Here is a 21,538-nt window from a genome sequence, read left to right as displayed (position 1 = left end):
AAGCAGCCTTAAAGTGTCAAGCATTCCACTGTTCATTCCTGAAGTAACGAGCCACACAAAGAGTATGCCCCTCCTAGTGAAAGATCCTCTAAGGTGCTCTGGTTCTGCTAATGGATCAAGCATTATGAGGATCAAAATGAGCAAAGGGTTTTTACATCACATGCCAACATTTTAAAAATGAAAGCCTATGCTTAAAATAAAACCAGAATTACAACACATAATGTAAACAAGCATTAAAAATGCAATAGGTCTCGCCTTTTATTAAGTTAAAGCCATTTGCATTACTATACAATACCATTAGCAAAGCAAATGGCTTTAACCTAATCAAAAGCGAGACCTATTGCATTTTCAATGCTTGTTTAAGACAGAGGTTGCTGGTTAGGCAAGAGGGAGCTTTATTGAAGGCCAGTTTTCATTGTCATGTCATGTTGCAAACTGTGCCCTCCACCGAGCTCTACCGTTTGTATGTAAGCTATGACCGTGTTTTATTAATGAGATTTCAGTTGGACCTATTGCCCTTTTGTTAGCCTACCCTCGTTTGGCAATTGGGGCCAAAAGGTTTTGTCCTGCGGCTGAGACAATAGGTCTCCGCAGGACACGCTAAATTTTACTATGTTCTGCAGTTTTTACGCTGTTCCCAGGAAAGTATACCTTTTCCCCCAAACTGAAAAGGGCTAACTTTATTCAGGTCCGACCTGCCCTCATTTATTTGCAAATGATTGCAGAGTATACCATCCTTAACATCCTTAGCTTTTTTTAATGTTGCCTTAAGGTTAAGAAAATGTTTTAATTAGAATTATTTGGTGCATGAGGCTGATTGTGGTCCTTTCTATTTATTTTTACATAATGTATGTTTTTTTAACTTTAACCTGTATTTATCGAGGATGGATTTTATTGGATATAGTTATCCTATGGCTTGCATTTCTTTTATGTATTTTATTCTTAAAACCGAATAAAGTTTATATTAATTGATTGACATATACAGCAATAATCTGGGTTCAGTGGGGCCCTCAGACCTCTGAGACCAGGAGCCACAACACATGCTGCACCGATGGAAGCTACGCCCCTGGTTGTCTCAGGGGAGAGAGGTGTATTCCATACTGATGCGGTGCATGTATAGCTGGAAGCAATAAACCCGTTGTGCAGTTATTTTCTTTTGCAGCACAAGTCAGGGTGTTTCAGAATTAGATTGAATGGCAGGTGAGCCGTGTCAGATTGTGGCAGGATGGGCTCATGATTGGCGCTGGACCTTCTGATCACGTCATGTTTGCATCGAATAAATATTATAATTGTTTATTTCATCTGGACCTCAAAAGGGGGCATTTAGAGTTTGTTTTTTTATACAGGGGGCTGAGGATGGACAGCGCCTGTGTTCAGGGGGGGCCCAGTGGTCAAGATTCTGGTGGGCATTCACAATACCAAGTGGGGCTCAGAATGGTTTGGAAGGAGGAGTCGGACAAAGTTCTCACAAATGGCGCTCAGGGGTGGATGATGTTTACAAATTCTTCTGTCTAAGTTACTCAGTACTGGAACTCAATCTAGAATTGCTACTTTTAAAATCAAGAAATCCATTGAGTTTTTAAATGTTTCCCTGTGTAATGCTGTGCTAATAAATAAAACCCGAGATGGTGTAATCTATAAAAAAAAAGAAATTCGCTGGCTCGGGCCTGGTCTGTTGGCTTGTCCTTGCCTAGTGTCCTCGCGACGCTCGACTGGCCCACTCCTTTCCACTACTTCCCGCAAAACAAGCTGACGCGTTTCCGGTTGTGTTCCTTTGTGAGTTAGGTGTCCACTACATGAGGGAGACTGGAGCTGCTTCTGTCCGCCTTAGCGATCCCAGCACGAATAGCGTATTATCGTATTCTTCATAATGCTCACAGCCGGAACCTTTGTTTTTCTTATCACTTCAAGTCAGGTGAGCTCATGGATTGTGGGATGGGCGGATACGCGGTTTGCGCAGAAGCCACGATTTTGGTCAGTGCCGGCTTTAGCGATGGTGGCGCCCCGTGCCACTATCATTTTTGGCACCTTCCCCCGTGACCTCCTTCTAAGATACCCTCACTACCTTTCGGCAAAAGTGCTCCTCATCTCTCCAATGATAGGTTATCAGTAAACAGGGCGCACCCTCTGAGGTCAGTGCCCCCTCCACAGGTCAGCGCCCGGTGCGGCCGCACCGGTCGCACTGCCTTAAAGCCGGCCCTCATTTTGGCGAATGGAGGGTACATGGGACTCCCAAATAGAACATCTCTGGCAGACGTTTTATGGAAAAGAAAACATTTAAAATAGAGTACTCAAGAAAATAAATCGTTGGCAATGAAGAGGTCCCAAATGTATTTATTTTGTTTAGTAACAGTATCCAAATGGCGCGGTCGCTGCCAGATGAAAGCAGCGCTTAATTATTGACAAAGAAAGAGGGGAAAGATAATTGAAATATTTCCGTCATTACTGTCTGGACGTTGTTGTCGCCGTTTGTCGGCTTCAGTTGCTGCCCCTCGCCAAGGGGATGCCAGTTCGGAGCAGAGGTGTGCGCCTCGGACTCTTCGTGAACCCAGACAAACCTGCCGCTTTAAAGCCCTCCCGAAGCCCCCTTCACCCTGGAGCCTGTGTCACATCTCATGGCTTCTGAGGCGACGCCGACATCCAATTCGTATCCCTCCGGCGCCGCCGTGGTTTCCGTACTTCACTCCGCGGGGCAGCATTTATTGACCCCTAGAGGACTGAAGTTAAATTTGAGAAGAGTAAAGTGTGCTACAGGAATACAGATCACAACAAAGAGTATCCATAATGTTTCGATAGGTCTCTGCGGGGTTTTTGGATCAGCAACGTGACGGGTAAAACGGAGCTTTTATAAAGCCAATAAGTGAACTTTTGTACTGGAGGAGAAACAATGGAAGTGACTTATTTGGACCCCACCGCAACCCAAAAAAAACAAGCATTTACAATGCAATGGTCTCGGCATTGTTAAAGTTAGAGCTATTGGCATTGCTCATAACCCCCACCACAAATCTTCAACACAACACTTAACCAGCACTCTTAACCCCCTTTATTCTCCCGATGTAGGCAGCAGTAGAACGAAAGCACCAGCTGGCAGAGTTAGAGGTACATTGCTGAGATGCAAAAAAACAAGCATTCAGTGCACTTTGCGCCAGGCGGAAACAAAGCACCAATGCCTCAGGAGGAGCAGAGTTCCTCTAGGCCCTGCTTGGTGAGCTGTTTTTCGTGGATGGAGAAGCAGGCTGAGCTTGGGGCAGTATGTTTGTGCACTGTCCTCTACAAATACGGTCAGACTGAATAGCACCCTCCAAAGTAATTAGTGAAACAAGTCACCTTTTAGCACCTCGAACCACAAACGGTATCTTGGCACTTACTGTAGGTGGTATTGTGAAACTGAAAGCCACCATTTTATAGACCCCGGTGGGTGAAAGGGAGCGGCTCTACAGTCCTTCAGACCTACAAATGACAGCTACAATGTGGGAGCTGAACCAGAAATCTAATGGCGCGAAGAGACCGAAGGCACATTACAATGACGAAGTTCCACAGGGATCTTTATTATGTGCTTGTGAACTAAGCTGGGGAGAAGTTACGCCATCCTTACAGCGAGCCTGCCACCCTCTCAGCAGGGGTGTACACATTCTGCTCCTTCCGACCCCAGGCGAAGCTCACACACGCAGTGACCCAAAGAGCTCCTGGCTAAAGCACGAATGTGCTGGTTATCATTGCCAATGCACTTCAGTCATTACCGTCAGCACCTGCACTGCCCCTTCCATCACGACCCCACAGCAGAGACCTGTCCGAGGGCACCCTCGACTGCCCATTAGCTAATAGTCAACCCTCCGCACCCACCCCCACCTCTGGGACCGTCGCTGGCCTCCACCCGTCTGCACAATGCGCTGCAGGAGGGGTATGCATAACCTGGATGGGTGACAGCGATTGGGAATGGCCTGAAAAATAATGGTTACCTGTTGTCCTTCATACGGCCCTGGGTCCTAGTGCCTCCCACAGGGCTCGTGGCTCATGCTGGGTGAGTCGGGCTTCCCTCCTCTGTTCTCGACTGGCAGCAGCAACTCAAGCACGCACCCCGAGCCGCCGCCAATGCTGCTGGAGGAGCCCGGGAGGAGGCGCAGCTTCTCCCCCTCCCATGGAGTCCCGATGGCTGAGCCTGGCCGGGAGGAGGAGGGTCGGCGCGGACTGCTTTGCTAGACTCTCCCCCTTGTCCTCCAATTCGCACTATAATGGGGGCTTTGATTGGTCGCAGTGCCGAAGCTGCCAGCGAACCAGGAACTGGCAGCATCACCCCCACGCGCCCACCGGCGATAGCATCATCAGAGAAGCGGCGTGAGGGGGAGCGGAAGCAGGGTCAGAGTGCCGCGAGGCACGGTGCAGCGCGCGGGCGCCTGTGTCACGAGTTTATTCCGTCACTGCCCCGCTGTATGGGAGTGGCGGTTTGTCCCCGCGCTAGTCCCTAAACCTTGATCCTGTGCTGCTCATCTCGCTGCTCATTTCGCAAGCAATTAAGTGCATAGAAGCAAATAAATATCAGAAATTGCACTCTTTTAAGCAAAGTGAACCGCTAATATATCTCGAAAATGCTGCAAAACCCTAATCAGTTAATGACATTAAATCCGTGCACTCCATGCTGCAGCCTATCCAGGGCTTTAAGGTGGATAAAAAAACAAGCACACCACTGCCTAAGCACACCACTGCCTTTCTCCGAGGCGAAGCAGAAATGCCTCGGAGAAAGGCAGCGGCCATTTCGGATTCGGGGGCGTGTTCTCCTCTTGCCATTGGCTGGAGGAGATAATTAGACTTCTTGAAAAAAAACACGCCCCCCGATCCGAAAAGGACGGGGCCTAATCGGAATGACGGACCTCTTCTCCAATGGCTGGCCAGCATTCAAGAGGCCAGCCAATGGAGAACAGGGGAGAAGAGGGGCGGGTTCAAGCCCCTCTTCTCCAAGTCATTATCTCTCGCAAGCGAGACTGCGCAAGCGCAGCCATCGCTAGCCGAGACCTAACAAGCGCTCCGAAAATAACAAGCGCTCCGAAAGCGAAAGAGGATCGCGCCGGAGCTTGTCTTTATGGGGCCATGTGTTTGAAACACATGGCCCCATAAAGTTAAGAAAACGTTTGCGACGGGAGGAAAGCAGGCGAGGGAGTCCAAGTAGGCCGTCCCAAAAAGCCAAAGGGAGGCAACATAGAAAGCTCTTTTCAAATGGCTGGCCACCGTTTAGCATAAACGGTGACGCCAGCCAATGGAAAAGAGGGGCGGGGCTTAAAGCCCTTTACTGAAACTCCTCAAAGACATTAAATCTCGCCGAGCGAGCTGTGCTTGTGCGCAGCCACGCTAGCCGAGACCTCAAAACAATTGGCAAATGTGGTGATAAACAGGAACGAAGCTCAGAGCGACACCAATCCCAGCAAATGGGATGATAAACATGAACGTAGCTACTGAAAATACGTGTGATCGTGTTACGGGCAGAAATCGATGTAAAAAATAGTGCGCCAAAACAAACCGTAATCAACGAAAGTGAAAACCTACTAGTAATATGGCCGTGCTCCGTGGGAGGGAGCAAAGAACACATAATAACCAGAAACAAGCCTTTTAGAAGGGCACACGGAGTAACTAATAGAAAGCGATGGGCAGGCTGTAAGCCCACAGACTAGATGCAACGCATTCGCTGCCTAGGCGAGAACTGAAAAGAAGAAGTTTTCAAATCACTATTAACACATTAATACCTAAATAAATATCCTAATTACTGCTCAAACTAATTTCTATACAAAAACTCTGAACTGCACTCCCAGAGATCGAGGAGCAGCTCAGTACTGTGAAGCAGTTTAGGGTTACATTTCTCAATGCCAAAACAGGAGACCATGAGAACAAACGCGGTCCGTATTCTTTGGTACTAAACGTTCACCAATCAGAATTCATGGCAGACAAAAGGTAGCACTTTCCCAAGTAACAATAATATGGACCCTTTAGCAACATGGGATGGGTAGCAAATCTTACATCGACATCACAGACTCTAGAACATATATAGAAAACACATTTATCAGAATCCCTCAGTACTTAATAGAAACAACTCACCAGATGTACTTCGGGAACATGTTTTGGTAGAAAAACCTCAGCATTTCTCTGTGTGTGGTAATTTGATATTATGTACACTGCTTGAATTTCAAGGCAACTATTCCTATGTTATATTCTAAGAAGACACCCTTATGGTGACTCAAGTTGTCGGTCTTTTTACTCCATTTCCTCTAAAGGACTGTTCAAGAACAAAGTAATTGGAGGGAATTTGAAAGAATAATTACATGTTTCCATTACTTTCGTGTACGGCAGCAAAGTCTACCCACGCCATCCTCTATACCTGCTGCATATGCGAGGGAAACTAAATGATTTACTCATACACCACATAAGAGGGCTGAAATGTAATTTTCTGTTCTGTTACATAGTTACCCCTGGATTTGGCACTGTCACGCTCATTAACACCAATGACACTTTGTATGTGCTACACAGGGCAAATCCTCAGTCTAGCCTAGAGCCAGCTGCCCTCCTTCTGCTGCTTTTGTGCTGGGTCAAGACAGTTAGAGATTAGGCAATGGAAAAGAGGTAGATTTGTAAAACATTTTCTGTGGTATAGCACCAATCTTTTCCCCAATTTCCATGCATCAAGTTAACACTTGCTAATGTTTATGCATGGTTTTAGGATGAAAGAGTGCTACCAGCTCATTCCTTAATTCCTAGATCTTCCAACAGCAAAGCTGTTGTCATGTACAGTAACATGGCACTTACAAAATTAAACTAATAATCTATGTTTGACGTGTTTAAACTGTTCATATACTTGAGAAGGACCAGCTCGTATCCATGTAAGTATCTGTTGCGCCAAGAGACCATTAGATACAGGCATGAAATAAATACATTAACAAAATAAAATTTTTGCGGAAACGTGAACACATTATTGCCGTAGTTAGCATTGAGTTACAAAACCAGGTGAACAATCTGAAAATTAAACAGTAGTGTTGTTTTCCATACCTTGTCGGGTGCTAGCAGGGATGCGACACCAAAACTCATGCAGCCAATAAGTTCACTGTGTCTATAAAAGCAATGTGGAGAAGGTTTAGTTTTACTATAGAACATTTGGCAAGCTTTTATAACACAAAGCAATGAGAACCTATCATACCAAGTAAAAGTGTCTGGAACATCTCATGGCCATAGCATAGAGGACAACGGGTTGAATGCATTAAACAATATTGCTCATGCAAATAAAAGCTCTGAATGTTCTGGGCTGGTGCAAGAGTACTTCAGACACTAACCTGAACGAACATTATTGATAATGATCAATAAGCATTGAAGGGATTCTAGTACTGATAAGAGCGCTGACTGCCACTGATCCACATTTCAATGTCCTGCTCATGAACTGTCCTGATAGCACCTGATTCTTATTTTAAGTAGGAGCAGTCCAAGACTGTGGCTGCACATGACGAGGAGATCTGCCTTCTACCAGGTATGGCATCTGCGCGCCCGACTAGCATTATAAAGCATGATCTAAAGGTGAGGGCAAAGTGCAGAACGTCCATGCTTTCCCACCTTGGAATAGCAGAACGCGGTGCACAGTCAGCTCATGATCAAGCAATCCAAGGCCCGAAGCTCTAAAGGGCGAGATAATTCTGCACATGGGGAATACTAAATCCTGCGCTTTCGGTATATACCATTGTGCAACTACTACCCAGGACTGCATGGCATTCGTGATGATGCTGAAATTGGCAGTGGTATGTGTTACAGTAAACCATACATTTACCATTCACTGTGTCACCTTACGCCTCGTGCCGGTGATTGAGGAAATGAACGATGCACTGTTTTATGTGGCCTGCAAAAACCTGCATAAGAGCACCAAATATTCGATAAATCTAAATAAAGGAGCACATCCCCGTTGCCTCAGATAAGAGATTTAGAAACTACTGTCTCCAAGACTGCCAGAAAATTCCGGATAAAGTTATCAGAAACATTGCAAACCAAAACCAAGAATTGCAGCATTTGACTGTAGATGGTTATTGATAGCGTGCCAATGTGCTTTCAGCCTTAGGCCTTTAGGTTCACCTGCACAGAAGAATGTTTAAAAAGGTAAACCAGAAGAATGTCCAACCTGTGAGCTGGCAGGATACAGGAGGAATCGAGAGTACCATGCCCTGCCATCGCCAGCACGGTACAATGGAACAGACAGCAGATCTTGACCCTGTTTTAATCTCTAAAACCACCTTGTCTATGTGGAAACGGCTATTAGTATGAGTTCGATGCCCAACAGTACATGCCAGATGCCTGGTATATATCTACGAAGCTTCCTTTGAACCAGTCTGGCATCTATTAATATGTGTTCGATGCCCAACACCACATGAGAGCCGTCAGATGCTGGGTCATTTTCATCACATATACAAGTTGGCCATGTCAGAACATCTGAAGGGAGGTGGCATGGAGAGGAAATCTTGGGATGCAGACAGTGATGGCCCAAGCAGGAGTGCGAGGTAGGACATTAGTGCACTGTGGTGAACTAAAGAGCTGGAGAAAGGTGTTTATGAGAAGTGATGGGAAAGGAGAGCAAAGTAGGTTATATCAATAAAAGCAGTGTAAGGAGAGAAGGAAAACTATGTGGAGTGGGTTAAAATGGCAGTGGGACATCATTGATGGTACAGATATTAATGGGTGCAGAGACCAGACTGGTTGGATAGGAAGCCTCATAAGTGTCTACCAGTGATTACGCTGCATCCAGTGAGTGCTCATCCAAGGGTCTATGACATTTTTTAAATGGACCCTCGGATAAATAGATGGCTTACATCAGGGGCTGCAACCGTTTCTGCAATAAGAGTTACTTATGTTCACTGATAATCCTCCCGGGCTACTCGTTGGAGAAGCCTGCTTTACATACAGCCCGTGGCGAGCTGCTGCTGGCTCTAGGCAGCGATAAAGAACTCTGCACCCTCCAGCCAAACAGAAGGTTTACTGGAAGCACTCTCGCCTCAGAAAAATAAATCAGAGGGGCTTCCAAATACACCCAAAAAACACAGCCCATGCGGCATCATAAAGCGAACCTAAAACGAAGTGAGCACCTCGACGCCAATCACACAACAGAGGTCAGCTACAATGGTAACCATCTAGCACAGGAATCCACTAGAGCGGTAAAGAGCTAACAGACTCTACACCATCTGTCCAGGTTTCAAGCTGTAGACCACCGTCTCCAATCTGAGGACACCACGAGGGTCCATCGGCAGGAACCTGAAATTAATTCTCGTGCAAACTAGCAATCAGGGGAGTCAAGCAGGGTACGAGTTTACACATCACAGATACTGCGTAGTATCCTACTTGTTCCTTGCCCTGAATGAGTGTCGCAGCGCATGGGATAGTGTGTGTATAGAATGTTTCCCTTTCTTTATTTCACTAGTGTCTCCTGGAAGGTCAGGGAGGGCCCTAAAGCTGAGCTGAAAACACCAATAGCTCCTGGAGGGTTTAGGGTTACTAAAGCACTTGAACATTGTATGTGACCTCTGACTATATGAACAAACTTTGTGAACAAACTTTCCAAAATTAATTGACTGGTGACTGTAGACTGGCCCCCAATGTGAACACATTTCCAAATGTAATTCTCAACAGAAAGGCCATTTAGACTATAGAGCACAGAGCACAGTATTCACAAAAGGCAGAGTGTGTCTAACTCAGGCTGACAGCCTGATAATGAAGTTCTGTCAAGAAAGGATATTCCCACTTAACAATTGAAATGCTCCAGCCTTGATATCCTCAGTGGTGTAATAACATTTAGGCTGCATGCTGTGTGCTCCGCATTTCATCTCGTGCTATTTGACAGCTCACAAACGACCTGTAACACAGCAGGAGGTGGCTTACTAAGGCATGCTGGATGAAATCCTATCGCTTTTGTCAGCTGCTACTCTGCCAGTAGTGTAACGGATCACCTGAACCCGAAATCAGCCATCACCTTCGATACCGGGTCTCAAACATAGATGGCGCTGGGGTGAGTGAAAATGGGTAAAGCTGCAGCCCACATTGACGCAAGAGTCCTGGGGCGGGGACAGCAGCTTTGGGGGAATTAAACAGCACTTGCGCCACTGATGGGCTCCTACTCTTCGCCCCAGTCCCAAGTCCCCACGTCCTGTTTTCATTGCCTGAGGATACTGTTTGTCCAAACTCATCCTTGGATAGCACCTTTTCCAGCAGCTCACGCCATATTCTAGCGCCGCTCCTGGCTTACAAACTAGTGCCGCAGAGAGCACTTGGAGGAGGAAAGCAGCACGCTTTCTCCAACTTTACTTCTTCACGCCCCAGCATGGACCTTAGGTGGCTGCGCTCTGTGACCACACTCCACCGCCACTCCGCCCCTAAGCAGGGTCAGGTCTAGGTGGTGGGTGCGTGTGTAAGCTTAGGGGAGGGGGGTGATGGCAATTTACCCCCAGCGCAGCATTTCCTTCGCACCTGTTTGAAAGTTCACAAGTTGACACTGCTTCTCAATTTTATCAAGTTCAAGGGAATTCTCTCACCAAATACCCAATAAACCGTTCACATTCAGAAACATGTTCAATAAAAGAGGAAGCAATTACATTTAACGGGAGTGGACATTACCTTGTGTTCCTCTCTCGGTTCCAGACTGTAATCAGAAGTCGTTTTTGTTCATCTCCATCTTCATATGGGCTGCAAAACAAACACCGTCACAGTTAAACCCTGGTTACACGTTCAAAAAACGCTGAAACATGTTTCCAGCTAATTAAGCTTAACTCTGAACAACACATTTGGAAACAGGATTAAAATAAAAATAAAATACTGTCACCTAGTAGGATGAATTTTAATAGGCCAAACAATTAGCAAAAAAGGACCCTGTCCCTGCTGAAGGTGACCGAATAAAAGACATGTTTACAAGCAATGCCAGAGACACTTCTACACTACACCAACCGCAGAGATCAAGGCCTCAGGGTATCCGGGACCTACTGAGGACACATCTTGTACAAATGGACGAAACTGGGGCCACTGAGCAAGAGTGCCACCTCTCTGATAACGGTGGTACCTCCTCTTCCCAGAAGAGCCAGATCATGGTGGTACTAATGCACCTTGCCAGGCTGGAACGCTTTTCTAATATGCATTGATAATGCGGCAAGACCTCGGCTACCCTGGGAAGCCGACATGCATCCTGGAGATATACACGTATGAGGGCGAGTACTACCGAAGGTTAAGGTGGATGCACTGTAGGAATACTGTTAGAATTAATTTAATAAACTGTAGGAGTGGAGTATACCCCCAGCATTAATATACGACTGTGCGTGACTGGCGACAATTGCTTGTTTGTCATTTTACCGTTCGACTGTGTTCTTTTGAAAATAAATAAAAAAATTACAATAGGACTAAAATAGTTGCATGGCATTTGATACTTCCCCAATACAATAAAATTTAATTTTACTTGTAAACTTTTCAGCGTGATTGTAAATACCCAATTAATTACTTTCTGAAAAGAGGCAAGTTTCACTTCCCAAAAAACACAATGCATGGTTAGGTCAAGAGACTCGATACTCCCAATTCCTCAAAGTTGTTCACAAAAGTAGTTTAATAAAAGTGGCCAGTTTTGGTAATTGGTGACAACTTGCACCCATTTCAACTAATGGGTGCAAGTTGTCAACGTCTTTTTGGAACCTGCCTGTCACTTTGCAAAGGTACAGATTACGTCACAGGGTCGCAAAAAGTCCTGCTGGAGACCCCTGCGATTGGATACAAACACAGGGATAAGGCCGGATAAAGACAGAAGGGTTTCAGCATTCCCATTCACAAATGGGAAACTTTTTTGTTGTTTTTTATTTTATAGAGGCAGGTGTCCGCACAAGGCACGCGCGTCCCTCTTGAAAAATGTTTCCCCGTTTGAGAAGATCTAGAGGGGGGAGGGTGGGACAGACTGGGGTCGTGCGGACAAGCTCTGCTCCCCCCTGAGCCCACCCGACATGATTCCAAAAGAAGTGAAGCTGTCCCACAGAGACAGCATCGCGTTCTAAGAACAAGACACCGCCCCAACTCGGGTGTTGGGATCTAATCTCAATGGTTTGCCACCACAAACCCGCGCCACGTTTCATTGCAAATGACCATTAGTAGGGAAGGCACTTTTCATGCCTTCTCCTAAGTGCAATTTGGAATTAATCCAGTACTTCTTTTGCAAGTCAGAAAGGCTTTTACAAATTGCAAACGTAGTTTTGCACACTAAATAGATAATAAACCGATGCAAACCCTGTGATTTTGGGAATCGCAGGCTTTGCAATCACATGCATCAGGCACTTAGTCTGTGGAGAGGCTAAAAGTGCGCGAGGTTAAATATTTGCATCAAACGTGCAACCGACAGTTCTAGTGCATTATGTAGGTGTTACTAGTGTGAGGAAGGGAAAGGAGAAGAGGAATTCAGTAGTACAGAGAAAGATATATAGAACTGCCCATTGATGGAGACTTTGAAAGGCTGGTTGGCATGGGGTAGAGTCAATAACACCGCAAGCTTACATTTGATGCAATATTGTCATCAGAGTCTATGTTTAATAGTTGCAATCAATATAGAACTTACTTCCATAGCAAAATATAGTCTCCATTATAACGGTCTCTCCACTCTCACGTGAAACTATTTGGGTTAGTTAGAAAGCACACATCGTTTTCGTGGTGACCTTGGTGTTTTGTATGAGAGATGGTGCGGCGTGCAGTGGTCAATGCCATAGAACCTAAACTAATTTTATATGAGCCTAACCTATACAGATCCCAGATACGTTTCTGGAAAATGTATATCGAAGACATTTTCATGACCAGATCTAGTATGTGGAGAGCCTTTCAGACTTCATCGTAGGAGCAGCAGCAACAAAAGTATTCACTAGTCCTTGATCTTACTATTAAAGTGCTCAACAATCTTCTGTGTACCACCCTGTACAGAAAGCCCACTGAAAGGAGCACTTTACTTCAATACTGCAGTCATCACCCGAGAGCTCTAAAAGATGGTCACCCACTAGGCCAATGCCCAAGAATTAGAAGGAACTGTAAGCTGAACTGAGTCAACTTCTTCACAGAGACTCTAATTCTATGCAACAAACATATTGCCAGAGGTTATCTTTACAGACTTGTGAAACAATCTATGAAAAGGTGAGGGTGCTCCCCCCCACCCACCACAAAGAGGCAATCCCTGTGCCTAAGAGTGAGAAGAAATTGCACAGAGTATCTCAATGCCTGCATTTTTCTCCATTCTAATAGGGTGATAAAGAGTAACCAGAAGCATTGGTGGGTGCCTAGAACATGCAACCTTCCACTGGCATACCCTGCTCTTGTTCCAGCAAGTTAGCAAAAGAAGGGATCACTTCGTTGGTGCCTGTAAAATCAACAGCCATGATCTTTTTATCGCCAATAGTTGGGGCCTCAACATCCATTGTGAATCACTACAAATATGAAATCTGTGTAGCATCCAACTACACACACAAATACCAAAACATTAAAAAATAAAAACCCTGAGTCATTAAATGAGGCATTTTCCCAACTGTAATCCTAGTCACGCTGTCTAAAGCATCAAATGCCTCTGTGGGTCGATTTACGTTAAGTAGACCTCAAATAAACTCAAGGAACGCATCAGGCAGCACTGGAGCGGGATCAAACGCAAGCTTTCCAATGCTCCCTTGGTACAGCACTTTGTATAAATCAACTACACTGAAAATTATATTAAGCAAGATGTGGAAATTATTAAAAAACGACATGTGGTGGTGACTTTAAAGCCATCCTATCTTAAATAAAAATGCAAGTTGATCTTACATTGCAAATCCGCTGAAGGACTCAATACCCTTAAAGAAAGGCCAACTAACAAGCATAAAACAAGCATTGGCATAGCCAATAGGTCTGGCCTTTGGGACCTTATAAGTGTTTAGCTATGCAACAGTTGCATATCTAAATACTTATAAGGTCCCAAAAGCGAGACCTATTGGCTATGCAAAGCGGCCGTGCGACCGCGAAAGTGATCGCGATCACGATCAAACATCAAAGCGGCCGCGAAAGTGAAAGTAATCGTGGTAAAGCGCGGCGTGCGCGCCCGCGGACATGCACTATAGCTCTAGGCTGGCCTGGTAGCACTTTTTGGAGCCCTCTTAATAAGTCTCACCAGACCAGCGCAAGCGCTGGGTCAGGCGAGACCTAAAAAGAAATTTACAATGGGATGAAGCTTGATCTTTGGGGGCTACTGACATGGCACTGCAATGCTGTTAAATTAGCTTAGATAATAGATAACTTACAGTGCTTGTTCTTCTCTGGCAGCAGCACAGACCCCCTACTCTTTCCATCATTAATTTGAAGTTGTGTGTTTGAGAGCTATATGGGATACCCAGGGCTACACTAATCTACATGCATTTTTGGGTCCGCCTTGACAGCGCACTTGTCGCTGGACCTTTCTGATCAACAAAAGAGCTTTCAGAGTACTGCTGAGGGAGAGGCTCAGGCACTACCCACATGTGGTTTCCTACAGTAGAGCAAAGCAAAATACTTTTATTGCACTTTTTTGGCTTGTGGTTAAGCTTACACTTAACACAGCAGGAATGATTTGATTATGATGGCACGCCACTAATAATGGCTATAGGTCTGACATGTTTTTTATGACATTTTACAACAAAAACAAAAAAAAGATGTACGGCTGATGAATTCACAAAAAAAACACATGTTAAAGTCAACAGGCATTCAAGGGTGGATTGTTACTGCTCTATATCAAACCCTTCCCATGGATGTTTTGTTACATGGAATCTCACAGAGAACCTTAGTAGGCAGGGGTTTGGCATGGTTTTTTTGGGGGGAGGGGAGTTTTATATAGCACAAACTCGACCCGAAGGTATCAGAGCGCTTTACATGAGCACCAGTTGTGTTACACATGGAAACATTCTATTTTGTTTAGGCTTGGGGAAATTAAGTGATTTAAACAGAATCACAGGATGTTGAGCATCCCTGCCAAGACTCGAACCCGGTTCCCCAGCTTCAAGGTCAACTGCTCTAGCCGTTAGGCCCCATCCTCTCCCAGCGATCCTGGTTATCCCATGACAGGCCATTGTGAAAGAAGATTTGCTCTGTGAGAATATTTGTTAGGCCATTCTTAAGGGATAAAGTATTTTGCTTAGCCAACTGTAATTTTGGATACCTCTCTAATTTTATGACTGTGTCTACTTATTGCCTTTTAGAAAAGCTTGTGCTCAAAACTGTAGACTTGCATTGGTTATGGCAACATTTTATAGGCCTGATTGGTGCACTGGGAAATGTTATGTCCGATGCCATAGGACTGATCTGTTTATTATGAAAAGTCTAGATTAAGTCAGTAGGCATCGCTTAGTGTGAAAAGGATTTAATGGTTTACTCATCACTTTGTGTTACAGGCAGTAGATATTCTATTACAAGTAATTTCACAGATTACCATATTAGCCATGTGTTTTGGCACTGGCTACCAACTCTGACAAACCCTGGGGGCTCTCGCTGTGATGTTTCTTATTAAGTATTATTGAGGAGGTTGTATGTTGGTTTGTAAGCTGTAGTATACTAGATATTTGCAGTTGTATAACTATATCTGATGGTTGCTAGTTTATGTGCACTTGAATAGGCCTCTGTTAGTTAAGGTGTAAGGCCAATAGTAAAGGCTATGTGCCTTACCGGTTCATCGGGAAAAGTCATGAGAGATTTCATAGGTTTGATCTGTTTATTATGAAAAGTTATAAAAAAAGCCTGTAGGTCGATGATCTTATTGTAAAAAGCATATATTAAAGGAAAGAGGTTTTTGAGGATGAATTGTTCTTACACTGAGTTAAAGCCCAAAGGAAGGAATTTTGCAACAAGGAATCTCACAGATTACCATGGAAGGCAAGGGGCTTGGCTTTGGTGACCCACCCAGACTGTTAGAATAGGAGATGTGCACTATGACAATCCTCATTAATCTCCCTCAGGAGAGATAGTATTTTTTGCTTTGCTAATTTTATGCCTGTATGCCTGATGGTTAACTTGTAGGAAAGCTTAGTCAGCATAGCTGGCCTAAATCAGCTATGGTAAAAAGCCAATAATAACTCCTATAGGCCTGATTGCTATGCAGGGAAAAGTTATGCCAGATGCCCTAGTCCTGGTCTGTTTATTATGAAAAGTTATGACAAAGGCAGTAGGCCTGACACATTAACTGCAAAAAGCATAAGTTAAAGTTAATAGGTTTCCATCAGTAGATTATCACTATGTTACAGGTTGTAGGTGGGTATTTGGTCATATTTAATTCACAGATTACCGCGGAGGCAAGTGGATGGTGTTAGTCACCCACTTTGACAAACCTTGGGAGTAGAACATTTCACTGTAATGCTTCTAGTTAGGCCCTATTTGGAGGACTTGTATATTGTTTTGCCAAATGTGATTCTGTAGTGTATGCACAATAATTGTCATCTTCTGCGTACTTCAGTAGGGCTATGTAGGTTATAGTGTCAAGTCACTGGTAAAGGCTAGAGGCCTTGTTGGATCACTGGTAAAAGTTATGTTGGATTCTTTGGGTGGGATCTGCTTATAATGAAAAGTTACTACATGGTAAGTAGGCTTGACTTACTTATTGTGAAAAGATATATGTTACAGGCAATAGTCTTAAGTGTGGCTTGTCATGCTAAAGCTTGTCCTGCAGAATGCCGCAAAGTGCATGATACTTAGTTTCCCCAAGCATCACTCCGGCTCTCAAGCCTTGGCTCAGCTCCATTGGTTACCTATTCACAAGCGGGTTGATTTCAAGGTACTCTGCATTGTTTTCAAAGCATTAAATGGCCTTAGTCCTGAATATCTGAAACAGAAATTCATTTGGGACCGCCCATCCAGAATCTTGTGGTCCTCCTCAGCCCGTGATGTGCTGGTCCCCAAAGCCAAGAGAACTCACTGGGGTGGTAAGAGTTTCATCTATTGTACAGTGAAGAGATGGAAATCCCTTCCTCTCTATCTGAAGAAATGTACAGATTTTTGTGCGTTTAGGAAAGCACTGAAAATGTGGCCTTTTAATCAATAGCTTTAGCTTCTTTCTCCTCATTCCATGATCTCCTGTCATCAATCTTTTGCTCTTTTCCGTCTGCAGCAAAAGCACCTAGATGCCTTAGGGCATTAGCGCGCTATACAAAAATAATTTTAATTTCATTCATTATGCAGGCATTTTGTATGCTTGTGTGAAATTTGTGTAATTTGCTTTTACCTTACTGTGAGAATAATTCAGGAAAGTGACTAAATTAAGTGAAACGCAAATCCTTCTTTTAGCACTATATTTTAAGGCATAATGTGTCCTTGACGCAAGGATGCATTTTGCAGTAGAAAATAACGCAAAACATACAAGTGTAGAGAACAACTGCCACTCCCGTTTTTTTTGCATTATTCCCGTGTATCATTTTACCATGAAAGGTAGTAGGATTACATGGTGTAATCTTTATTTTGGGCATTTCTCATAACAAGCCTAACGTGAAATTTCCGATACTACCCCGGTGTAGTTTACATTTTGCTCCGGTCTAATATTTCGGGGCAAACACTCTTGCAGATTACCATCAAAGGCAACAGTTTTAGTGACCCAACCGAATAAACCAGGGTGTTAGAATATGTCCACTATGGTAATCTTTATTGGGCACAATTAGTAAGGATTTTATATCGTTTTGTCAACTGTTATTTTGTACATACCTGTAATTTTATTATGGTATACCTTATGGATTCCTTGTGGTAAAGCTTATGACCAGCACATTTCGGCTTAGTTTGTTATGATGACAAGCCAATGATAAATGTTGTAGGTCGCATTGTTTATAATTATCCCGGTTTTATGGTATTTATTTTTCGGACATTTCCGTCTGTATTTACCCATTTTTATTTTTTGGACATTTTATCAGTATTTATCCATACTTATTTTGGTCTTTGTGAAAAAATAAAGCTGAAATTAGTATATTTCCACACTTATTTAACCGATAAATATGCACTCATGCTTGAATGCCTGCCAGGTTTTAGTGCTGTGAACACCCGCTGAAGTTAAATCAATGCACTTATATGAAAACATGCACATTTCAGGATCAGCCTTGTGTATATCTAATGCTGTTAAAGCCTCTTTACTAAAATCCCTTTCGTTTTTAACCCCCTTTCCTATCAACCCACACAGCTACTGGTTTGGCAGTCATGGCAAACAGAATTTAGAGGTACTCAAAAAAACAACCCAATTTCCGTTTTTATCCACAATACAGACACATGTTTTCAGCCTGTATTTATCTGCGAAAATCAGTAAAAACGGAAAACAGGGAGCCCTATTCATAATGAAAAGTTACGATAAAGGAAGTGTCATGACGTACTGATTGTGGAAAGCAAAAGTTAAAGTCAGTAGGCATTTAAGAGTGGATTATTATCACTCTGTATCAAAGTCTAAAGACGGGTATTTTGTTATATGAAACCGCACAGATTACCTTAATAGAGAACCATTTTGGTGTCGGTTACCCGCTTTGACAATGAAAAACCCTAGCAGTCGAATATTTTCACTCTAATTACCCTTGCTAGAGTCTCTTGGGAAGGCCTGTCTGGCTTAGGTCTGACCAGGATCTTGTCATTATATAATACATACATCAAATAAAAATATATATGTGATAATAGTAGTAACCCACTATGCTAACTGTGTAACATACATTTGTGGGATCTGCATAGTACATGTTCTTTGCAGCCGGCATATTAATCCTCTGCGCAACTAAAATTGTACATAATTGTGATCTCTCGCCAGCAGAAACATGAATCACCAGAGTTGTTATGGCATTATTGTTGCTGTCGGAGCATTGCTGGACATACAAGGAACTTTGAGGAAACTGTTTTTTATACCACAAAACATTTTTAAAAGACAGAGTCCAAAGAGTTGAGGGCCAGGTGCGATGCCACGGCCAAGGTTGCACTGCCCCAAAGCCAGCCCCGACTAGCACTCCTCATCTTCCGACCTCAACATGCCCTTTCGGTAAACACCCTTTGCCCACGCAATTTTAGGAGTGGACTTCAGTTCAGACAACAAGTGCAATTGCACAAAGGCAATAAGGAATCATAGATACATTACAAATGCTTTACTAATTTAATTTATAGTTAATACAGAAAGTTTAAGGACAATTATTTTGTTGAACAAAGGGTTGACGCACACTGCTTCCACCACTGCACAATGACAGATTTGGTTTCAGTTTCACTTTTTTCGTCCTAAGTATACTGTTTCATGACAAGATTTCACTAACACCACCACAACGTAATACCCTTCTTCAGTGTGCACCCATCAACACACCTCTCTCTCCATCTGCCATTCGAAAATACACTTAGTAGACCGCAATTTGAATATGCGCAGCAGGTGCAGTAACGCCCTAGCACAAAGCCAACATCAACACACAGTAATGATTTACTTTGTAATCACCACAATATCACAGAAGCACATGTAATCACTTAAATTACACTTTAACACACTACCTATGCCACTGCACATTTTACCTAAAACAGGTATTTAAATTTCATACATTATCACCAATGCACATTTAAAAAAAAATATATATTTCATTTTCTTGTTTTATCACCTCAAAGATAGGCAATGTGTCCTTCGGAATCAACAACAAACCATCATCAGTTCTATTCTAGAGCCCAGGGCTTTAAGTAGGCCGGGTCTCACCGGTGCTGAGCACCGGCAGTTATTTAAAGGGGGCTTCGAAACGGGTCTTTATTGGGCTCTGTTTTGTGCCCTCGCACAGGCGGTCCGTTTTTTTCCCGCCTGCAGTGACAGCAGGCACGGGATGTGCGCGTGCTTACACTGCTCACTTCTCACTAGTGGAGAAGTTACGGCATGACGTCATGCCAGGGGAGCGTTGTAGGGGAAGGGAAATCCTTTAAAGAGAGTCATTTTCTCTCTGGATTTTCCTTCTCTTTTTGAAACTCAAGAGCAGCAACATTGTCGTGGTGTCACCAGGGCTTTAAGTGGAAGCTTTTTCAATATTATATACAAGCCACAGTTGCTACTTATTTATCTTATACAACTAACAACCATTGACAAAGCCAATAGTCCTGACATGTTGCAAGTAGGATGTTACTTGTTGTATCATATATCTGGATGCAATGACAAACAGCAAAATACAAGTCGGGCCGCACACTAAGCTAAGCACAGATGTTTAGCTTACGTGCTTTTAAGCCATGCCCTTAATTACATTGACCACGCCCCTTTGAGAGACCCCCCCCCCAGTTTTTTTCATTCCACTTAAAGCCCTGATATAGCCCATCACTAGGCTAAGCGTGATCCAATACACATTATTTTGCTACCGCAATTCCGTGACAAAACTTGACATCTGTGCAGCAAGTGCAGTGCCTCTAACACACTTTGGCCTCAAGGACCCTCGGCGAATAAAATAATACTTAGTTCTGAACTACACACAGGACACGAGGAGCATAATTCTTTCAAGGCACTACGAAATGTCACACATTGCCTACTGCAATGCGCAATACAAGGAATTTTGAAACTCCCTCCTTTAGTGCACACCTAACTCCATCCCCCACAATAATCCCAGTATTCCTCTGCAGCCCGTTGACAATGCGACAATTACTGGCCCAGTGCTTCTTTCTGTGCAAACTCTGCACTGCCACTGTGCCACACACAAATCCATTGAACACACACTACTACATTAATTCACCAGCCTACATATTCACCTCACACCCATACAGTGTGTTCCTATATTTTCAAATGTGTACCTTCCATTGCTGAACCAGGTGCAGTGGCACCATGTTCTCTGTCACGAACACTTATCTCTAAGGCAGTTGTTTTTTTGCACCGGTGTTACTTTTGAAAAAATCACAAAACACGATTATTCTAATTCTGTAAGCCCAAAAACCACTTATCCGATTACCTCAATTTTCTTTTACAACACTATCTACATTTGAAGTTTCAACCTCCTTTTCAAGAAAAGAAAAAAAAAAAGAAATGCTGTTTTCACACACCCTTCCACTACACATACACACTTTCCACCTTCCTTGCCCATCTCTTGCCTATACAAAAACACTTACTGAGACATAGATTCATTATATGCAGCAGGGCCAGTAGCACCGGGACACAAAAAGACAGACAACACAAATTAATGCTTTCTAGAAAAATATAAACAGGAGCAAGGGTTCCCATTTCCTAACCTACCCAGCAGCCTGCAACACCCTTCCTACGCTATTGCAAATCTTACCATATTGGGACCCTGTTTGCGTTGTCAACCTCAAAAATGAGCAAACACAACACCCCATCACTGCTCTTCTAAGCACCTCAAAACCACCTCTTTCTTCCCTATCTTTTGAACACTCATTTCCAGGAGCGAACTTAAATTCAAACAGCAAGCGCAGTGAAACCAGGACAACATGAACTCATGGAAACCTTAAACCTATGCTAATGCTTCAATTTACTTTTTGAACAGACAAAAAGGACACCATTTCTTTACTTGCACTAGGGGACACCACACACTGCCTATACCGTAATATATATTTTGACACTAGCTCCATGTCA

General features: G+C 43.7%; 1 protein-coding gene across 4 annotated transcripts in view; it reads right to left on the bottom strand.

Annotated features, from left to right (window-relative positions):
• RGS3 (regulator of G protein signaling 3) overlaps window positions 1–21,538 on the bottom strand; it is an 834,919-nt gene that overhangs the window by 560,199 nt on the left and 253,182 nt on the right. For all 4 annotated transcript variants that reach the window (XM_085609985.1, XM_085609988.1, XM_085609990.1 and 1 more), the window contains 2 exons: window positions 10,621–10,689; window positions 7,030–7,090 (listed from right to left, as the gene is read on the bottom strand). In XM_085609985.1, the coding sequence (XP_085466111.1) occupies window positions 7,030–7,090; window positions 10,621–10,689 (130 nt within the window). The remainder of the gene's footprint in view (window positions 1–7,029; window positions 7,091–10,620; window positions 10,690–21,538) is intronic.

Source organism: Triturus cristatus, chromosome 1_2, assembly GCF_964204655.1.
Source record: "Triturus cristatus chromosome 1_2, aTriCri1.1, whole genome shotgun sequence".
Taxonomy (NCBI): Eukaryota; Metazoa; Chordata; class Amphibia; order Caudata; family Salamandridae; genus Triturus; species Triturus cristatus.
The sequence above is the reverse complement of the archived record's forward strand: the minus strand, read 5'-3'. Positions and strand labels throughout refer to the sequence as shown.